Source organism: Acanthisitta chloris, unplaced genomic scaffold (assembly GCF_000695815.1).
Source record: "Acanthisitta chloris isolate BGI_N310 unplaced genomic scaffold, ASM69581v1 scaffold1065, whole genome shotgun sequence".
NCBI classification, from domain to species: Eukaryota; Metazoa; Chordata; class Aves; order Passeriformes; family Acanthisittidae; genus Acanthisitta; species Acanthisitta chloris.
Genome location: NW_008674053.1, coordinates 22118 through 40679, shown reverse-complemented (window position 1 = coordinate 40679; position 18562 = coordinate 22118). Strand labels below are relative to the sequence as shown.

The window sequence follows — 18562 nt, the reverse complement described above, 5'->3', positions numbered from 1 at the left end:
GTCTGCACGGGCTGCTCTCGCTCCGCGAGCAGGGACATCCCCGCGCGGCAGTTTCCCGTGGGGTAGTGAGCTGAGTAACTGACGCTCTCGCGGAGGTCTGGCTCACCCTGCTGTGTTTGTGGGGGTTCAGGAGCGGTTTGTTGGTGCCGTTTTCCCTTCGGGGTGCTCACGGTGCTGACCGGAGTGGTGTTAGCTCACACGGCGCTCCTCGCCCCGTGCTGACAAAACAGCGTGCCGGGCACCGGGCGGGCAGTTCGGGGCTGAGGATTCCACCCCGGGCGCCACACCGGGCGGGGCTGTGTGAGCGGCAGCGCTGGTATGGAGCATCCTCTGTGCAGCGTGTCAGGTGCTTCCATGGGAGGAGCTGCGAGGCACAGCGTGTGATTGATGATGGCTTAGAAAGTGCTCATTTGAGACAGAGAAGGTGAAGAAAAGTTGGGGTGTTTTTTTTCAAAATTTAGAAACTTACAAAAATCTCAGGAAGGCTAACGATGCTCTGGTTTCAGCTAGGGAGCAGGGTGTCTGAGATGTGCCCTAGTGATTTGCTTTATAGCCTCTTTTGAGTTTTTTTCAGGAGAGGAGGTTGAGTCTGCAAGGGAAATGTGAAAATGAGGCTTGGGAATATCTCTTTGTCCATATTCTTTTGTTCATGAAGTATTTTCTTAGATACTCAAATGTTTCTCAGCGCCTTTCTTGAACAATATTTGAAAGTATCTTTCTTAAACATATATGCTTGAATTTTGAAGAATTAAGGTTTTCTTTTTAGTCTAGTCTAGGAGCTGGAATTCAGTGATCCTTGTGGGTCTTTTCCAACTCAGGATGTTCTGTGGTTAATCCTATGTATGTTTGTTTGGCATTGCTTTTATTTTTAGGGTAAACTGAAAAGCTCAGGGTAACTGATCTCTAGCTGCCCTGATGCTCTCATCTGGGGTCGAGTCTCTCCTTGATTCATCTGTGTCTGCTGTGATGGAGGAGCTGTACACTGGACTGCCGGAGAGCATCTCCGCAGAGCTCATGGCTGTGCCGGATCCCAACATTGGATTGGATGGACAAGCCGATGGGTCACTGTCTGTGCTGGCACACAGGGACACTCTGTCAGCTGTGCATCCATGGACTTCTGGAGTAGGAAACTTGTGCCAGCAGACAGAGGCTTTGGGTGATATGCTCGAGATGATTTCTTATGGGCCAGCAGAATCCCCTCCTGAAGAATTACTACAGGCTGGAGGCCTTGAAGAGGATGAAGAAAACAGGATAAGGAACTTTAGGACCGTAATCTGTTCCAGTAACAGATACCAGAGAGAAGATGAAGATGGACTTCTGGAGTAGGAAACTTGTGCCAGCAGACAGAGGCTTTGGGTGATATGCTCGAGATGATTTCTTATGGGCCAGCAGAATCCCCTCCTGAAGAATTACTACAGGCTGGAGGCCTTGAAGAGGATGAAGAAAACAGGATAAGGAACTTTAGGACCGTAATCTGTTCCAGTAACAGATACCAGAGAGAAGATGAAGAAAGGTGCTTTGCTGAATGCTACACTTTCACTCCGGTGGCAAGTTGGTCAAAACAAGTAAGAGAATGCAAGAATAAATCCCTGTATCATATTTTGAATTTAGGGGTAGTGACTAGGCAGAGAGTTTTACCATGGGCTTTCCTGGGAGTTTTTCTCTATCTTCTGGTATGTGTGTCACTGTTTGTATTTTCATGGGTCCAGTGAAAAATTAGGCTATTCTTTGGAAGACCATTAGTGTTTTAAATACCAAGGTCCTCACTTTGGTGAGTAGTGTTGTAATGGTGTGAGGCAGGTATGGAATAGAGCAAAGGGTGAAACTGACTGGTGGCTAAAAAGGAGAAGGAGAAACAATTAAAAAGCTCCTTGTTCAGTATACATTTTCTGTGGGTACAGCATATTCTGCTGGCACTGTCATCCCCAGCCAAGAAACTAGCCACAAAATGATAGTTATTTCAGGCTGGTGTTGGAATTATAATGTACAGGTGGCTGCAGTTTAGTATTTCAGGTTTTAATCTTAAAAAAAAAGCAGTTTTTAAAATTATTTAGAATATAAGTTTAGAATTATTATTAGGAATAGTAGAGAGTAAATGACTGATTTTTTCAGAACAAGGGAATTGGTTATGGCTTTTATTCTTCTTCCCTTTAGCAAACACTGATGATAAAAATGTTATTTCTGGGCAAAGGCTGCTGAAAAATATGCCAAAGAATGTTCTATTAAAAACTGAAGCATCACAAAACTCTATATAAAACTTGAGATTTTTAGTGTCTGGATCAGTTTTCCTTAGCTTGTAAAGAGTTTTCACACACACCAGAGCACACAGGGGAGAAGAAAGGTGTTGTGACTGAACACATAGCAGCCTGGCTAAGGTGCACAGGTGCATGGGTCACACTAATTCCTGGGTGTGGTGTAGTGCTGAAATAATTTCTGGGTTTAATTCAGAATTTTGATACTCTTTTGTTTTATTTGCAAGCTTGTGAAAATACAGTTGATTAAATTTTCCATAGTCATTTCCAAGATGAAATTTCAGGTTTTGTGGAATGCAGGTGGTTTGATACTGGGGCCTTGGTTTGGGTCTTTTGTTTGCAAGTAGACCTAGGTCATCTGTTCCTGGGTGTTTGGTTTTGAGCCAAGGGAAGGAGAGGTAGAAGGCAGGGAGCCAAAGAGGGTCTCTTTGTTAGGAATTGCCATGATGGGACATGGGGTAAAGGATTCAAACTGAAGGAGAGGAAGTTTAGGTTAGATATTAGAAAAAGGTTTTTTACTCTAAGGGTAGTGAGACACTGGCACAGGTTGCCCAGGGATGTGGTGGCTGCCCTGACCCTGGTGGTGTTCAAGGCCAGGCTGGATGAGGCCTTGAGCATCCTGATCTAGTGAGGAGGTGTCCCTGCCCAGGGCAGGGGTTTGGGACTAGATGATCTGTAAGGTCCATTCCAACCATTAAATTCTATGACTCTAAGGCAGATTCTTAAACAGATAGAAAATGCACGCATCTTACCAAAAATGTGTGGTAATGGTTGGGGATTTGAGCTAGACTTGGAGACTGGATTACTCTTCTCGTTTAAATTTGCACCAATATACATTTTAAGCCACTAATGTTTTAGCTGCTTGTGTCACAAGACTCCATTGCTGCTAAATGCAGATCTGTTGTGGCTGCATCGTTGTTTCATGGTGTGATAGTGGGGATTGAAGGGATAAGAAAGGATGGCAGGTGCTTGTGTGGAGCACTTGCAATGCAAGGCCAATGTGTCCAGATGTTTCTTAGTCAATTCCATGTTCAGGACCAACCCAGCTGAGCAGGTGCAGCCCCTAAAACACAAAGCATTTCAGCAAATCCATGCATCTCCACTGATATTTCTGTCTTGTTTCAGGAGGACTTAAACCAGCATGAGGTGGAGTCTTCAAGAGCCTGTTGCTTTGAAATTTTGGGATCTCTGAGGAACACAGGTAGATATTTCAGTTGAACATCCCTATCTACCCCTTGCTTCTCTCCCAGCTACTTGTTCTTGATGTAAGATGATAAGGGATGGAGGGATAGCTCATTTATTTTGTTTTGCAGTGGAAACTATTCCTCTGCATAGCTGTATCAATCCCAAAACTTAATGCTTTGCTTTTTCCTGGCAGCATGTGTACTTGCCTGAAGACCTTTCCTGTACAAGTTGTATTTTAGTTGACTCAAATACTTACTTACCCCAAAGCAGAAGGGGTTGTCAGTAGCAGATGTTTTGCATTTCGTTTCAAAGCTGGATTGTATGAGAGTAGTAATGACAAATGTAAGGAAAAATATTACTCGTTTTTGAGTGCTTTAAGAAATAGAAATGTAGGATCCAAAGGAAGAAGGCAACAAAACTGATTCTTAATTTCATTCTGATCCTCCATAATCTTCCAGCTCCAAATACTTTGGTCACTTTGCCTGCACCTAGTAATGATTTGCTTTCTTGCTCCCTGCTTTCTTAACCTGAACTTGTCGACGAATGCCAAAGTCTTGGTCCTTACAAGAAAATAGGAAAAAGATCTGCAGAGCTCTGAGCAAATATGTTCCCTGTAAAATTCTGAATATGAAGATATTCTACAGTAACTGTAATTTTTTAATTAGCACCTTCTTTGTGATTTTTCAAAAGAAGTCTATTGATAATCTGAATTGCCTGGGCAGCTGAGATATGCTTTGTCTTCCTATGGAGGAGTTACTGACAGAAATGTCAAGAAGAAATGGAAGTGGCCACTCAGTGCACAGCCATATTTCCAGGCTGGAGCAGATCAAGTACTCAGCTATGATGAGTTTTGATGTTACAAACAAGCATTATGATGTGGCCATGGCTTCCTGTGTGTTGAGTTGTAGGATTTGCATTGCACCTAGCTGGATGTTAGAGGAATCTGAAATATACAGGTCTTGGAGTGTCTGCTGCTCATGGGCCATGTCTGTATTGAAAAGGATTGTGTTTGTTAGCTTAGGTTTGTGGTGGAGTAGTTTGGTTTTTCTTCTAAAGGCTTGTACTAAAACTGTTTTCATCAGTTCTCCCTTGTAAAAGCATTTTGATAAGCAGCAGTACCAGCACACATGAAATGTTGGGGCCTAAACAATAAGCCCAAGCCAGAGTTGACTTATGGATGAATCCTGTATTCCTTGTGAACAGTGCTTCTTTGTGTTAGTTAATTAGACTACTTAATGTAGAACATAGATGCAGATAACCTTTGCCTAGGCTGTATATCTGTCATGGGCCATGCTGTCTGGAAGATATCTTACAGATGTCCCTTGTCTAGGCTATATATCTGCCCAAGGCCATGGTGCCTTCTGCAAAATATCTTAGAGATAAGTTGGGTACTGGTTTTATAATTGCCCATGAAGGATTGCCAAGATCATGCCCTGTCTTAGGAAACCCCACCACCTCCTGGGCTCTGGCCAAGCCCCAGCTGTGGTTGGTTGGAGGGGAGTACCACCAGGTGTTATTTGCACAAACAATAAGAAACTGCAAGTTATTTTTTGCTTGTTAATTTGGCCTATAAAAGCTGGACCATCTTGCAGCGACTTGGGACACCTCACCTACGAGTGGACACACTGTGTAGGACCTCCCAGTCCCAGAAAGGCTCTCCAAACCCTCACTGCAACCAGGGGCTCCCCAGTGACTGTGGGTCTGGTTGGTGATAAAGTATTAGTGCAATGGGTGGTGTGTCTTTCTTAGTCACTGTTCTTTCCTGTATGTAGTAATGATTAGGTGCATTACCTTTCTTATTGTCTTTGTTGTTTCTGCTGTTTGTATTAGAGCTTTCTCAACTAACCTTATGTAAATATATTATTCTATTATCTTAAAACATCAGTAGTAAAATAACCCTATTCTTTTTGTTGGTGTCTGGGTCATTTTTGTTGCCCCCATCAGTTGGCAGAACAACACAGTATTGTGTATATAGGAAGCTGAATGCCTTCCAGATTGAGTGTATGGTTCTGATGTGCTTTATTTTTTTTCCTATGCAGAAGAAAACCAAGCAAATGTTCAGGTGACAGCTGAAACTCTGCCAAAGCTCACTGAAGAAGTAGTACAAGGTATGAAGGCTGATGGGACTAGGATATTTGGTAAAGCAGGATACAGAAATGACAGAGTGAGTAAAGGTCTTCCACCTGAGAGCAGTCAATGCCCAGACACAGACACAGTCGCGGCCAGAGCTGGGGTTTCAGAATCCAGCATCTTAGGTTTTTTAGAGCCTTTAAAAGTCATGGACATTGGAGCAGCCAGAGACCACCCTCAAGAAATAAATGACTATAATGGGCTGAAAGCCCATACTGCCATGCCAGTGAGAACAGGGGGAAATGGTCTGTCTGTTTGGGAGACTAGAGAAGAAAAGTTACCCAGACGAAATCCTCTTAATGAATTCAGTACGTCACTTGTTAATTGCCAGACTTGTCAGCAGGATGAAGAAAACAATGCTCATGACTTCTGTAACCTTCCCATACCTAAACAAAATGAACCTTATAGGTTGTCCTCAGTAGAAAGCTGTAGAACACTCTCCATACCAAGTTCTGAAATTTTTTGTCCAGTTCTGAAAAGCAGCTATTTTCTGGACTTTAGAAATATGCCACTGGGAAACAGTAGTACTGCAGTCTATGGAGTTAACAATGAAACCCCCCAAAAGCCCTTTCCCCAAAACATGGAACATCACATTCCTTACGATCATGGAACTCGGTTTGTGGAAAATCGAAGCTTCACATCTGTGCCAGCAGAGCAGATCTCAGTGGTGAGGGACAAAGGATTATCTACTGCTAGAACTGATCCTAGGGGATTCAGTGCTAGTATAGGTAAATCATATAGCTCTGATTTTGAAGAGGCTGCTGAAGTCTGGAGAAAAATCACTGTTGGATATAAGACTGAAGTTTGTAACCAGCCTGAAGCTCAAGAGGCTGCTAGATCTGAGCATTGTCATTATTCAGTTTTCAGTTCTGTTGCTTCATCTTCTGAGGAGTTCTCAAAAGAAAAATTTACAGTTATCCCATCAGAAGGTAATAAGCTGAAAAAGGACCAGTGGCAGTTCTCTGTCAGTGACCTATGCAAGGATGATGTAAAAGAAAATAGTCTGCTGATGGAAATGAGCAGCATTGCTTCCCATGAAACTGGACAGAGAGACATATACTTTTATAATACCTCCAGTAAAATTCTTCCTCCCAGTAACCACAGCTGTCTTCATCTTAGTACCAAGCTAGATAAAGATTCACACAAGACACAACTGCTTGAAAAGGAATCTGAGAGCAATACAGCATCAGCAGAGTTGGCTGGTCCTTTAGTTGAGGCTGCAGAAGCTGATGGTAGTGACACTTTGTCCACTGGGAAAACAACTAATTTGTCTTATACACTAAATCTAACTCTACCTCCTGTTTTACAAAAATCAAGACAACATCATTATAATGAGTGTCCTCCTTGTACTGCTTATGAATTTTCAAGCAAGGACAAGGCTCAGGATAATCTGTCTGGAAAAAAATCCGTTGGTACTTCTGGAACAACAGGAGAACAAATTGCTGAAGTTTTGCTTCATAGAGACAAATTGAAGACTTCAGTAAGTTCCAGGGCTTTTGATAACCCTAATATGACAAGCAAAGTATTCCAAAGGAACATGAAATCTTCTGTAGGAAGTAGAGACAGAGTGGTCACTGGTTTAGAAAATGAACATCATGACACATGGAATTGTAATAGTCAAATTATGGAAGACCAGTGTGCAGCTGCCAGTACTTCCTGGAGTTTATCAAGGGGCACATGTGTTTTTCTCCCAAACAGTCAATCTTTTGATGTCGAGTTTGATAAGAAGATTCAAGCTACCTGCCTAAGAGATGAGATTTCAAATAAAAATATGGAGGTGGTGCAACAATGGGATCTTGGTAAAGTAACAGGCAGTAAAATTGTTTGTGACAGAGATAAGGCAAAAACACCAATTGGCACTTGGGCTTCCCAGACGGATGACTGTGACAAAACAAGGACTGTGGATTCTCACAACATTCCTGAATGCCATCAGAGAAATAAGACTAGTGAAGAGCTATTAGTCAGATATCTGAATAAAAACACCTGTGTTGATAATTTCGGATTTTACAACTTTCCATTAGACCCACAGAAGAGAGAACTGGGCACACATGAGGAGGAAGAAGTATCATCACTCACAGCTAATCTCTGCGAGTGCAGTGCTTCAATCTGTGACACATATCCAGCACCTGACAATGTGAATATTCCAAGAGGACATGCTAACCAGACAGGGCAAACCTTGCATCCAGTGGAAAATCAGTGTCATGCATGTCAGAGTGAGTCTGATGGCCCAGTGCCAGGCAGCAGGCAATGTTTAGGAAATTTAACCAACCAGCCAACCACTGGTTTACAAAGTAGGGCTGGGTCTGTGGATGAAACCGAAACTGACTCTAGTGAAGGTGAAGAGATAGTGCTAAAAGTGAGTGATAACCTGCCTGTGTTATTTCATAAATATGCAAAAGACAGTTTTGAAGAAACTCTAAAACAGAATGTAGTGGATTTGGGTGTGAGAGATGAAAGCTGTTCAGGATACGTGGGCTCCATCAGGAATCTCATTGAAGGGAAGACAATCAAACTAAAAGAACATGAGGAATGTGAAAGAGATGATACAGGAATTCTTGAAGAAAGCTCTTCTGATAGGCAGCCTCATTGCTTACAGCATGCTTGTTTTATTGAGTGTGCAGAAGAGAAAGCAGAGCTGGTGTGTGCAGGAAACAAAATGCAGCAATCTTTGCCAAAGATGGAGTTGGTGGAGGACCAGGAAAATACAGTTAGTGCTCAGTTTTTGCCTGTCCCATCCATTCATGGGAGTCTGTCATACAAGCCAGAAAATATAAATGAGCTTTCAGATACAGAAAACGGAGAAGGTCTGAGTGTAAAATCTAATGCTTGCCCACAGTTAACATCTGAGCCTGGTAAAGAAACTGATGCTCACAAGGGGATTGGTCCATTCCATTTTGGACAGTTTGACGTCCAAGAATCTTTTAATAAGACTCAGATGGATTCAGAAGCAGCGTCAGCTTTGAACTCTGGCATCTCTCTGCCTGAGAAAGGAAAGCTGTGCACATCACCTGAGAATACACAAGAAGATAATCATCATTTATCTTCAGACAAAAATTTTAGCAAAGATTCTGACAAAAATTTTAATAAGACTCAGATGGATTCAGAAGCAGCGTCAGCTTTGAACTCTGGCATCTCTCTGCCTGAGAAAGGAAAGCTGTGCACATCACCTGAGAATACACAAGAAGATAATCATCATTTATCTTCAGACAAAAATTTTAGCAAAGATTCTTCAATGACAAAAATTCTTTCTGTAAAAATTTCTGTTAAGAGAAAATCCAGCAGTGTTGAGATTCCCTCCTCGGAGAAGGAGATGGCACCTGGCTTTGTGAATGGTGCCAGAAGCTCAGGAGTTTGTGCCCACAGCAAAGAAAGTCTGAAAGATGTGGGGCACAGCATGCTCACTGTGAAAGACATGGATGTCACCTCACCCAAAGCTTCTCCCCATGAAGAGAAGTTTAAGAATACATATAAGCCAGAAAATATGAATGAACTTTTGGATACAGGAAACAGAGGAAGTCTGAGAATAAACACTCTCTTAAGTAACTCTTGCCCACAGTTTACCTCTGGGCCTGGTAAAGAAACTGATGCTCAAAAGGCTATTGGTTCGTCCCATTTCAGACAGTTGGACGTCAGAGAATATTTTAATAAGACTTGGTCAGATTCAGAAGCAGTGTCAGCTCTGAACTCTGGCATCTCTCTGCCTGAGAAAGGAAAGCTGTGCATGTCACCTGAGAGTGCACAAAGAGATAATTGTTTTTCATCTTCAGACAAAAATTTTGACAAAGATTCTTCAATGACAAAAATTCTTTCTGTAACGATTTCTGTTAAGAGAAAATCCAGCAGTGTTGAGATTCCCTCCTCGGAGAAGGAGATGGCACCTGGCTTTGTGAATGGTGCCAAAAGCTCAGGAGTTTGTGCCCACAGCAGAGAAAGTCTGAAAGATGAGGGGCACAGCATGCTCACTGTGAAAGACATGGATGTCACCTCACCCAAAGCTTCTCCCTGTGAAGAGAAGCTTAAGAATACGTGTGTAGAAGAGAAGATGGGAGAAGTAGCCCCTAGAAAAACATTGCCCAGAGATTGTCTATGGGCCTTGTTAGAAGATTCCAGAGAGTCTGATAAAATAGTCCCCCTCAGTACTGAGAGTTATGGCAAGGTTTTGGAAGAATTCCCAACAATCAACCTAAATAAACTTTCAAAAGAAAGAAAACATGATATAAAGCTCCCAGACTTAGCAGGTACTGCTGTACTTCCAGAAACTGTGTATGATTGTCAAGCTGAAGCTGTGTCTGATGCAAAAGCTTCACCAGAACTGCAGTGTAATACAACACCCACATTTTATCCATCTATGAGTACAGTGTCAGACAGCTGCAAAGAATCATCCCCAGACTGTGTGGTTTGCAGTGAAGCTCGTGCGTCTTACACATTAAATGCACAGAGCAAAGGTAATGTAAAGGAGGTAACAGAAAGTCAGGACTTCGTACCAACCCATGCAATTTGCAAGAAAAATCAGGTACTTAAACAAAAGAAGTATGAAAAGGCAGAAGCACATCTGTCAGACAAGGCACACCAAGAACAGAAGTTAGAACATCATGAGAAAGCAAAAATCACTCTGCAGCCAAGTATGTCGCGCAGTTTTGAACCCTTATGCAGTTCTTCAAATGAGTGGGTGACATCTAGAAATACAAAGTCTGAAGATCCTTCAGAGGAGATTTTTGCTGTCAGGAGCAGTGAAAGTAAACTATGTAGCACTTTACAAGAAGTTAAAAGGCCAAAGATTACCACAGATATTATTAGTTCACAGTTTTTGAAGACTCAGGATTCAGAAATGGAAAACCTGAACCTTAATTTAGGGTATGATGGAATCCCTGGTGCCTTTGGAACTAAAAAAAGAAGAACTAAAGTAAGAGGACCTCTTCCATTAAAAATACAACCTGAGAGGACATGCAAAAAAGCTCCCACATTGCATCAGTTAAAAACAGTAAGAAAAATCAAAAAAATTGAAAGTTTACCTTTCTTTGAGATTCCTCTGAAAATATTCCCTAAGCGGGAAAACACACTTCTTGAATCTTTGTACTCTCCCTGTAAAGCACCGACAGTGGAAACGGCAAGAGCCATGAGATTTGTGCAAATGCCAAGGCAGAGGGCCAAGGGGTGCAGTGTGTTGAACAGCTTGAAATTAAGGAAATGTACCAAAGAGCCAGCATTGCTGAGCAAGTTGTCTGCAATGGCTAGCAAGCTCCTGGCCCCTGCCAAAAGCATCCATAACTTAGAACCTCTGCCATGTTCTTCTGAAATTCTTCCAGCGGGTGACAGGTACAGCCAACGCAGATCAAAGAATCTCTTGGAAGCCTTTTCTTGCATTAACAGGAACGTACACTCACGCTGGGCTGACAGTTGGTGCACCAAGATGTTCAGCTTTCAGCCTTTGGCACTTTATCATGTAGAAACTACCAAAATACCTTTTTCAGACTTGAGCCACAAGCCTCCAACCTCCTTGGACACCCCAGTTTCCCCGATTTCTTTTCACATAAAATTGGAGTCCAGTCCTGTGAGAGACCTCACAGGGTTTGCATCCCAGCACTCTGCACATCACAGACCAGTTTGTAAAGAAATGCCAGCACCAGCTTCAAAGTGGACTTTATCTTTTCTCCTGTCTCAGAGCTGTTTCGATACAACAGCTTCCAAGGAAGATTCCAGTCTAAATAATGAGCTTCATTCCTCTCACTCCAGAAGTACCCAAAGGACTGTTGCTCTTCATCCTGACTTGAGAAGAAGTGCTGTAGCTGAAAGAAGAGGAGGTTGTTCCACACTTGGCCTTCACACAGTGTTAGCACTTTCTTCCCCTGGATGTTACAGGATTTGGACAAGAAGAAGGAACTTAACCAGTCATATTCCTACCATCCAGAGACTATTTATATCCCAATTTGCACAGGGTTTGAAAAGGGCAAGGTGTCCAACTCCTGTATCCGATGACTTCGTCTCCTCATTGCCATACTCACTGGGCAGGGTACTATCCATATGGAGTCAGCATGGTCCTTCTGCCTGCCCTTCTGAAATCACTGCTCTCCATTCCAATCACTGCAAGTGGCAGCCAAGTGGGGGCATCGACAACAGGTAAAACCCATCAACTTATTTCTGAGGTTAAATATGTGCAGAGTATGTACTTGCTCCTTTTTGGGAGGGAGAGGGTAATTGCAGCTTGCATTGAAGGGTCAGTTTCCCCTGTTCCAAATCTACACATTCTGCTCCAAGAATGGCTCAACATGGAAGATCTTTCCTCGGAACAGTCTGTTAGCTGAATTTAAATATATTTGCCTTCACTTCTTTAATACTGTCCTGTTTTGGCAGAATGGCTAACTCTATTTTCTTCTCCCGTGCAAAATATACACACCATGCATCAGAGTATATAATGCAAAAGGTGAGCTACTTCATTAGGTCTATTCAGAGTGACTGCAGAGCAACTGGATTTCGGAGGTAGGAAAGTTTTTTTCAGAGGTCTGAGCCACAAGGGCCGCTTGGAACCATTATGAAATGCTCAATATCAGGTTAGGAAGGCTTGTAAGGGGTGGGGGGTGGCATTCAGTTAAATTTTTAATTGTATTCCATGACTGTTGTGTGCTAATTGAAACCTCTTTATGCATGCTATGCCTTTTGATAGTGTGTGCCTCATGTTTTGTTGGCACAAGCAAATGTAGCTCCAGTTCAGGTCCGTAATTAATTTTTCTGTATGTGTCGTTCTTGTTACGAGTGGGAAGAGGATTGAAATTTACTTTGCATATTTAACTTCGCTATCAGCATTTAGGATCATTTTACTGCTAAACAGAATGAAAAAAGAGGTTCCCAGCTCTGTTACAGGGTTTTTACATGCTCATGAACAAAGATTTTATGCCTCGGTGACACAGGGCAGTTCAGTCCCTGATTGCAGTTCCTGGACAGAGTATAGCACTATAGCCAAATCCGTGTGATTAATCCTTTTGACTAGTATAGCAGACTGTAGAGTACTGCTGAATTTGCCTTATGTCATAGCTTGACATAAGTATAACCAAAAATCTTGTCAGATAACTAATGCTGCATTTTGCTTTGTATACCTGAAAGTTTATCACTTGGTAGTGTAAATTCTACTGTCTACCAAAGGTGTGAGCCTAGGAAACCGCTGCTCCATTCTGGATGTGGTCAGCACGAGAAGAGTCAGTTGCATATTGTAATGGAGACAACTCAACACATTCTGTGGGACCCGCATCCGTTTCATTCCATGAGAGGCAACTGTCAGGCTTAACTGTCTGGTTGTTGCTCTGGCAGTGATCATCCCAGTGAAGTACAACTCCAGCACTAGACTTAAAAATAACATCTTGTTTTCATTTCTTAAAAATGAAACAAACATCTTTTTAAAGCTTGTATGTATGAGTTGTATTGTTTTGCATTGCTGAGGCGCAGTAGCCTTGGACTGGGAGATCAGAGCTGACTTAGGCTCTCCTGTTTTCCCCCATCCTTAAGTCTGCAGCTTCCCCTGCAGCTTGGTGCAGCAGATCCAGTTAGCTGAAGTGTAAGAGGATTTCATTCCTGACGTAAAAGGCAATTTAAAAACTGCATGTTTTGCTATGAATAATCTTTTTCCCAAAGGGAGAGAATCCAAATCAAACCTTTTCACTTCAAGTGAAAAATAACCCACAGTTAAAATAGTCTAAAACTCGGTTTGTTTTTTCTCTAAAATACCTTACAAATGTGTGTATGAGGCAGCATTAATTCTGCTGCCCCACCTAGATTTCTTTAAAGTGAAATTATTGGTGAAACAAATGTTTACAGAAGTATAAAGAAGTGCAAAAATACATTTCTAAATCAGTTAAACAAAAATTAATACTAAAGGTTTGGCTATAAAACATCATAAAGAACAGAACTAACATTTTAAATATCTAGCACCACTTTAGATTTCATGTTGCTGAAGACTGACAGCCCATTCTCAGCAACTAATACTTCTCTGTTTAAAGTTAGTAACAGCAAAAATGACAAAAGGATAATTCAGTGAATCCCTCTTAAATTTGTGTGTACTCAGAAAAAAAATCTCTGATGAAACCCTTTGGTGTGTGAATATAAGAAGTAAGTTTGGTGCAGTATAGAAGCACTTTCAGCTCCAAGGATGACAGAGATCTTGGCCTGTTTTGATGAAGATAGCTAAAAATCAGAAAACTCAAAAAAGCTCCCTGTAGGCCATTTCCTTCTGGAAAAGATTTGTTGGCTTTAAATTGTTTCGTTCACAGTTCATGTTTTTAATAACCAGGAGAACAAGCAACTAGAGTAGTTCTCCTGCCTAAAAATAATCCTCTGTCACTTCCACTGCCAGGAATAAAGCATTCTTCCAGTGAAACCGTTTTCTAATTAATGCTTATTTAGATTAAAAATTTCTGAAGTGTTTTTTGCCTTTCCTTGTAATTTTGTGATATCATGTGGAATAAAACAGCGAGCTCTGCCTCTAGCACAGAGGCTGTGCCACGCTATTGATACAGGTTCCAGGAGCATTGGGATAGCAGGGGAACATGGAGAGAAACAAAATGTTGCAGTTCTGATGTGAATGACAAACACAAGAATGAGTCTCTCTGGCCTGCTTATATATAGCTGGACTTACCTGTGCTGCCAGCAATGTTGGCTTCCATTCATTTTGCAGCATTCTAGGCTGCCTGTAACTTCTCTGCTTCTTTAGAAGAGTGAAGTCCATTTAGCTGTTGGTTTGAGAGATCAGCAAGTTCAAGATTTGCTGTTTAATGCAATAAAAGCTCTCCCAACTGCTTTCTTGCTGGTAATACTGTGGGCACAGAAGTAAAGCTGAATATCAAAGGCTGCTGTGCTGACTTTTATGCCACAGAATTATGGTAATCACCAATCCTTATGGAAAGGTCTTTGGTTATTCCAATTGATTAAGAAGATTCAAGACTGGAAGTTAGAGACAACAGGGAGTTAATTTTACGTAAATACTTCCTTTCACTTGTTACTGTTGCTATGATGCACTTTTTTCTTTGGTAGCCAAATCCTTCAAGGGTGTTGGGTACTTTACTTTTAAAAACTGAGGCCTTTGAATGAGGAATATAGACTCGTAGGAATAATTACAACTTTCAGACTTTTACAGTTACATAGAAATAATTATGACTGTCTCCCTCTCTTTCTGTAGTTTTATTTCCTTTTCTCACCACTACCATTTTTAAGTGAAAGTAGGACTATTTCCCTAACAAACTGCCAAGAAAATTTAGTGAACTAAATGGCAGATGTTGTTTGCTTTTTTATCATTTTAGTCTTTTATTCTCATCCCTGATATAAGCCTCACTTGTCTTACAGTCCAGTTTATACTAATAATTTTTCCCTCGTCTTTTCTATAGTGTAGATATAATTTCTGTCTGTCTTTTTTTGTTTTTGCATTCTTCTTTTGAAGCAGTTATGCCATGTTATCACACTTACCTGTGCAGAGTATGGAAGCACTACAGACTGCAGGCCATGAGATACGGTGAGTTTCTTGCACTTTGGTATTTATTCAGAGTGGTGGGATCATAAAATTTCTCAGAAGGCCATTGCTTATGTCATTTTGGCTTTCAGCGTTTGGCAGTTCACTCCAAGAACAGCTTCCTGATTAAAAAGTGAAGTAAACTGATTGGATGATGTAATGGAGAAGCATAGAGGGGCATTAATGCAAGGACCATGTAGATCTTTGCACAGAACAATTCTCTCTTCCTTTTAACCATGTTGTGCCACAAATGAATTTGTGAAACTCTCAAAGTTTAATTCCTTACTTGAATGTGTGTCCTTTCTGCCCAAGTGGCTGGATGTTAGGTGCTCATGCTTCCTTCTATTCTTTTCCAGTGTTGGGATGGCAGATATAAAAGCTGTGTTTTAAGTTTATCTGTAAACAAAAAGTATGATATACTTTTGTATACAACAATAGTTGTGTCAAAGAAATTTGCTGGCAGAAAGGAGGGATTAATCCCTGTCTATCAGTAGGTGATAAATAGAGCTGTAAATGGTTTAGCTATAGGAGAAGGAAAAGAGCGTGTTTAAAATTACACGTTCAAGTCCTCTGGCAGTTTAGTTTGTGTCAGTATCAATATGGGCTGCAGCAGCTTTTGGCTGTGTGTGTGTGTAGTGGAGTTCTCACCTGGGCAATTTCTGTGCACTGTATTGCTTTTTATGCCCATACTGCAATTTAGGATCATCACCTGAGAGCATGCAATGCTGTTGCAGTATAAATTGAATATTAATCTATGTATGTTCCCTTCTTCCTCTGTTACAGTCTGGAAACTTTATTCCCTCTTCCATTCCCAAAGCCTCGCTCACTTCCAGAATCATTACCATCTCCCCCGAGGCTTCCAGCATCTGAGCTCCAGGTCCATGCCCTCAGTGAGGCTGATGCTTCTGTTCCAGCTCGTCTGAGATCCCAAGATGACACAGAACTGAAAAAAGTGAGTTTGTTTTGTATTTTAGATATCTCATGTATCTCTTGGTTCTCCAGAATTTGAAGCTGCTGCTGAATATTACCTAGTAACTGTTAGAGATGAGGAGGGAAAATTGACTGGCAGTCCTGGTCTGTGCTGCCGCTTGCTTTTATTCAAGCAGGAAGAAGGTGGCAAATCAGAGAGCAATGTTTATTCTCTAGATAACGTACCCTCAAGATAAAAGGGAATTCTGTTGATTAATATGGTCATAATTTCTTTAATTTTGACTTTTTTCCTTTTTTCTTTATTAAGACTGAGCCAGAAAAGAGGCCCAAGAAAGTCTCTCAGATCCGAATCAGGAAAACTGTTCCTAAGCCAGACACTAACCTCACTCCAATGGGACTACCCAAACCAAAAAGGTGAGCAGTATCTTTGAAATGGACTTGTGCTCAGTTCTGTTGCTCACATTTCCTGCATGACAATGCCATTTCAGTAAATGCTTCTCTTATCACCACTGAGTGACATCTGATGTTTGCCTTAGTTCAGTGGCAACGTGGCTGATCACAGTGCCATGTGTTGATAAAGCTCTTCCAATCAGTCACCCAATATTTGCTTCACATCTGTCTTTAACACCAGTGCCAGCTTTGACAAAGGGATGCATTTCTTGAGGGATTGGCTTGCTAATTGTCAATAACTAACTTTTTTAATGAGTGTCAAGAGATGAAGTGTTAATCTGCTAAACTGTAAGATTTTTCTTAGCTTCCACAGAAAAATAACCTGTGAAAGGATTTTCCCTTCTTTTGAGCGTACAGTCATAGAATGCTAGAAGGAATATTGACTTCTACAGAAAGGGCAAGTCTTGACCCAGACCTTACGAAAACACTGTATGAAATTAGATATGTAGTGAGCTCATTTTTCATCCCTCCCTCTTCTCAATTAGTTAAAGCATAATTGGTGTTTAGACATAGAGTGTAAACTGTGCTTGTTTCTCATCAGTCTGCTTGCTGTGAAAAGACGTGGCTTTGAAATTCTTCTTCTTTGATTGATTTGTCATTACTTTTTCAGGCTTAACAAGAAAGAATTTAGTTTAGAAGAAATTTACACAAACAAGAACTACAAGTCCCCTCCTCCTTCCAGGTTGGTTCTGCTTCCTTATGAGAAAACTAAGATAAATGTAAATTCCTTGGGCAGAAAGAGAGAGGAGATGAAAGGTGTCTGAAAGCCAAGAGAGGCACATTTTAAAAACTGCTCTAGGTTAAGGCGGTAGAGAAAGTTCATTCAAAAAACAGTAACTTGTACCATTGGGATGGAAAGCAGGGAAATAGAATATCAGCTAAGAATTTGCAGCTGGTTCAGTATGGATTTGTATATTTTTTCATCTAGCCATTTGTTCCAGCTTCCATCCAAGGACAGCACTTATTTTCTCAAAATTCAAAGGCAACTACATGTTCTTTAAAATGCTAAGAATAACTGCCTATCATCAAATGTTCAAACCTATTGATTCTAGAAAATCAGGACCATATAGTTGTGCTTTTAAAGTGAAATACAGATAGAAGAGATTCTGCCCAAATGTCTATGCAGCAGTAACAACTATAGCAGTGCTGTGCAGCTGTAGGTGTGAGCTGTCATAAGTACACTGAGAGGTGTGATGGGGCTGTAAAAATGTACAAGTTAGCAGAGTATTTCCTTGGGTTCTGAAATGCCCCAGTCTCCCTGGCTGTGTAAGGTGCCTGGCTACTCCCGAGTGTTCATGAGTTCTGTTCCTTTGCTTTTACCAGGAGCTTGGAAACAATCTTTGAAGAGCCCAAGGAGAAAAATGGACACTTAATCTCTGTCAGCCTGCAAAAGAGAAAGCGGATTTTGGAGTTTCAGGACTTTACTCTTCCCCGGAAGAGGAAGACACGAGGCAAAATCAAAGCTGTGGGTAGTTTTACCCGAGCGAAGAGAGCTGCACTGCAGAGTGCAGAGTTAGATGTTCTTCTGAGTCAGAAGCTAATGGACCTTGAAGCCTTTTTTGCAGAGGAAGTTGAGTAGGAGCAGGCCTGTGGCATCTGAGGGAGCCACTTAGCTGAAAATGGTCCAGTCACCTTCTTTAGTATTTTCCTCTCAAGAGAAATCTACTGACTTCATGCATCACTTTACCACTCTTCTAGTATCGGAGGATCAGTTTTTGGCTGTGACCCTCTTTAAGGTGCTACTTTATATTTTATTTTTTTACATGCTATTGGAGGGATTTTTTGGAGTCCCTCTTTGAGTGTAACACAGCCACATACAATTTACCATTCCTAATTCAACCTCTGGAAATTTCTGCTTATATTTAATTAAAGATTTTTAAACAGCTGGTGAGGGTAGAGTAGGAGTGTACCAGAAGAAGTAGTGCACCTTCAGTGATGCTAGAACTCTGTCCTCCAGATCATTTGCACATTTGAGTCTGCTGTCTTTACTGTAATGGCTATTTTGAACAACCTGACAGAAGGTATTTGACTAAGTGTTTGATACAGATGAATTCTTGCAAACACATTCTTAATATACCACTAACTTTTCAATAATTAAAAGTAGCTGTTTGGGTTTGTGTTCAAT

At 41.3% G+C, this 18562-nt stretch overlaps 1 protein-coding gene across 1 annotated transcript; it reads left to right on the top strand.

Moving 5' to 3' along the window:
* Positions 1 to 915: 915 nt before the first annotated feature.
* LOC103802657 lies at positions 916 to 18106 on the top strand. The gene is given in 10 exon segments (XM_009075158.1): positions 916 to 1322; positions 1499 to 1565; positions 3378 to 3453; positions 5477 to 8205; positions 8404 to 11684; positions 14992 to 15060; positions 15841 to 16009; positions 16295 to 16401; positions 17048 to 17119; positions 17761 to 18106. Coding segments are annotated over 10 exon segments (7323 nt in total).
* The last annotated feature ends 456 nt before the right edge of the window (positions 18107 to 18562 follow it).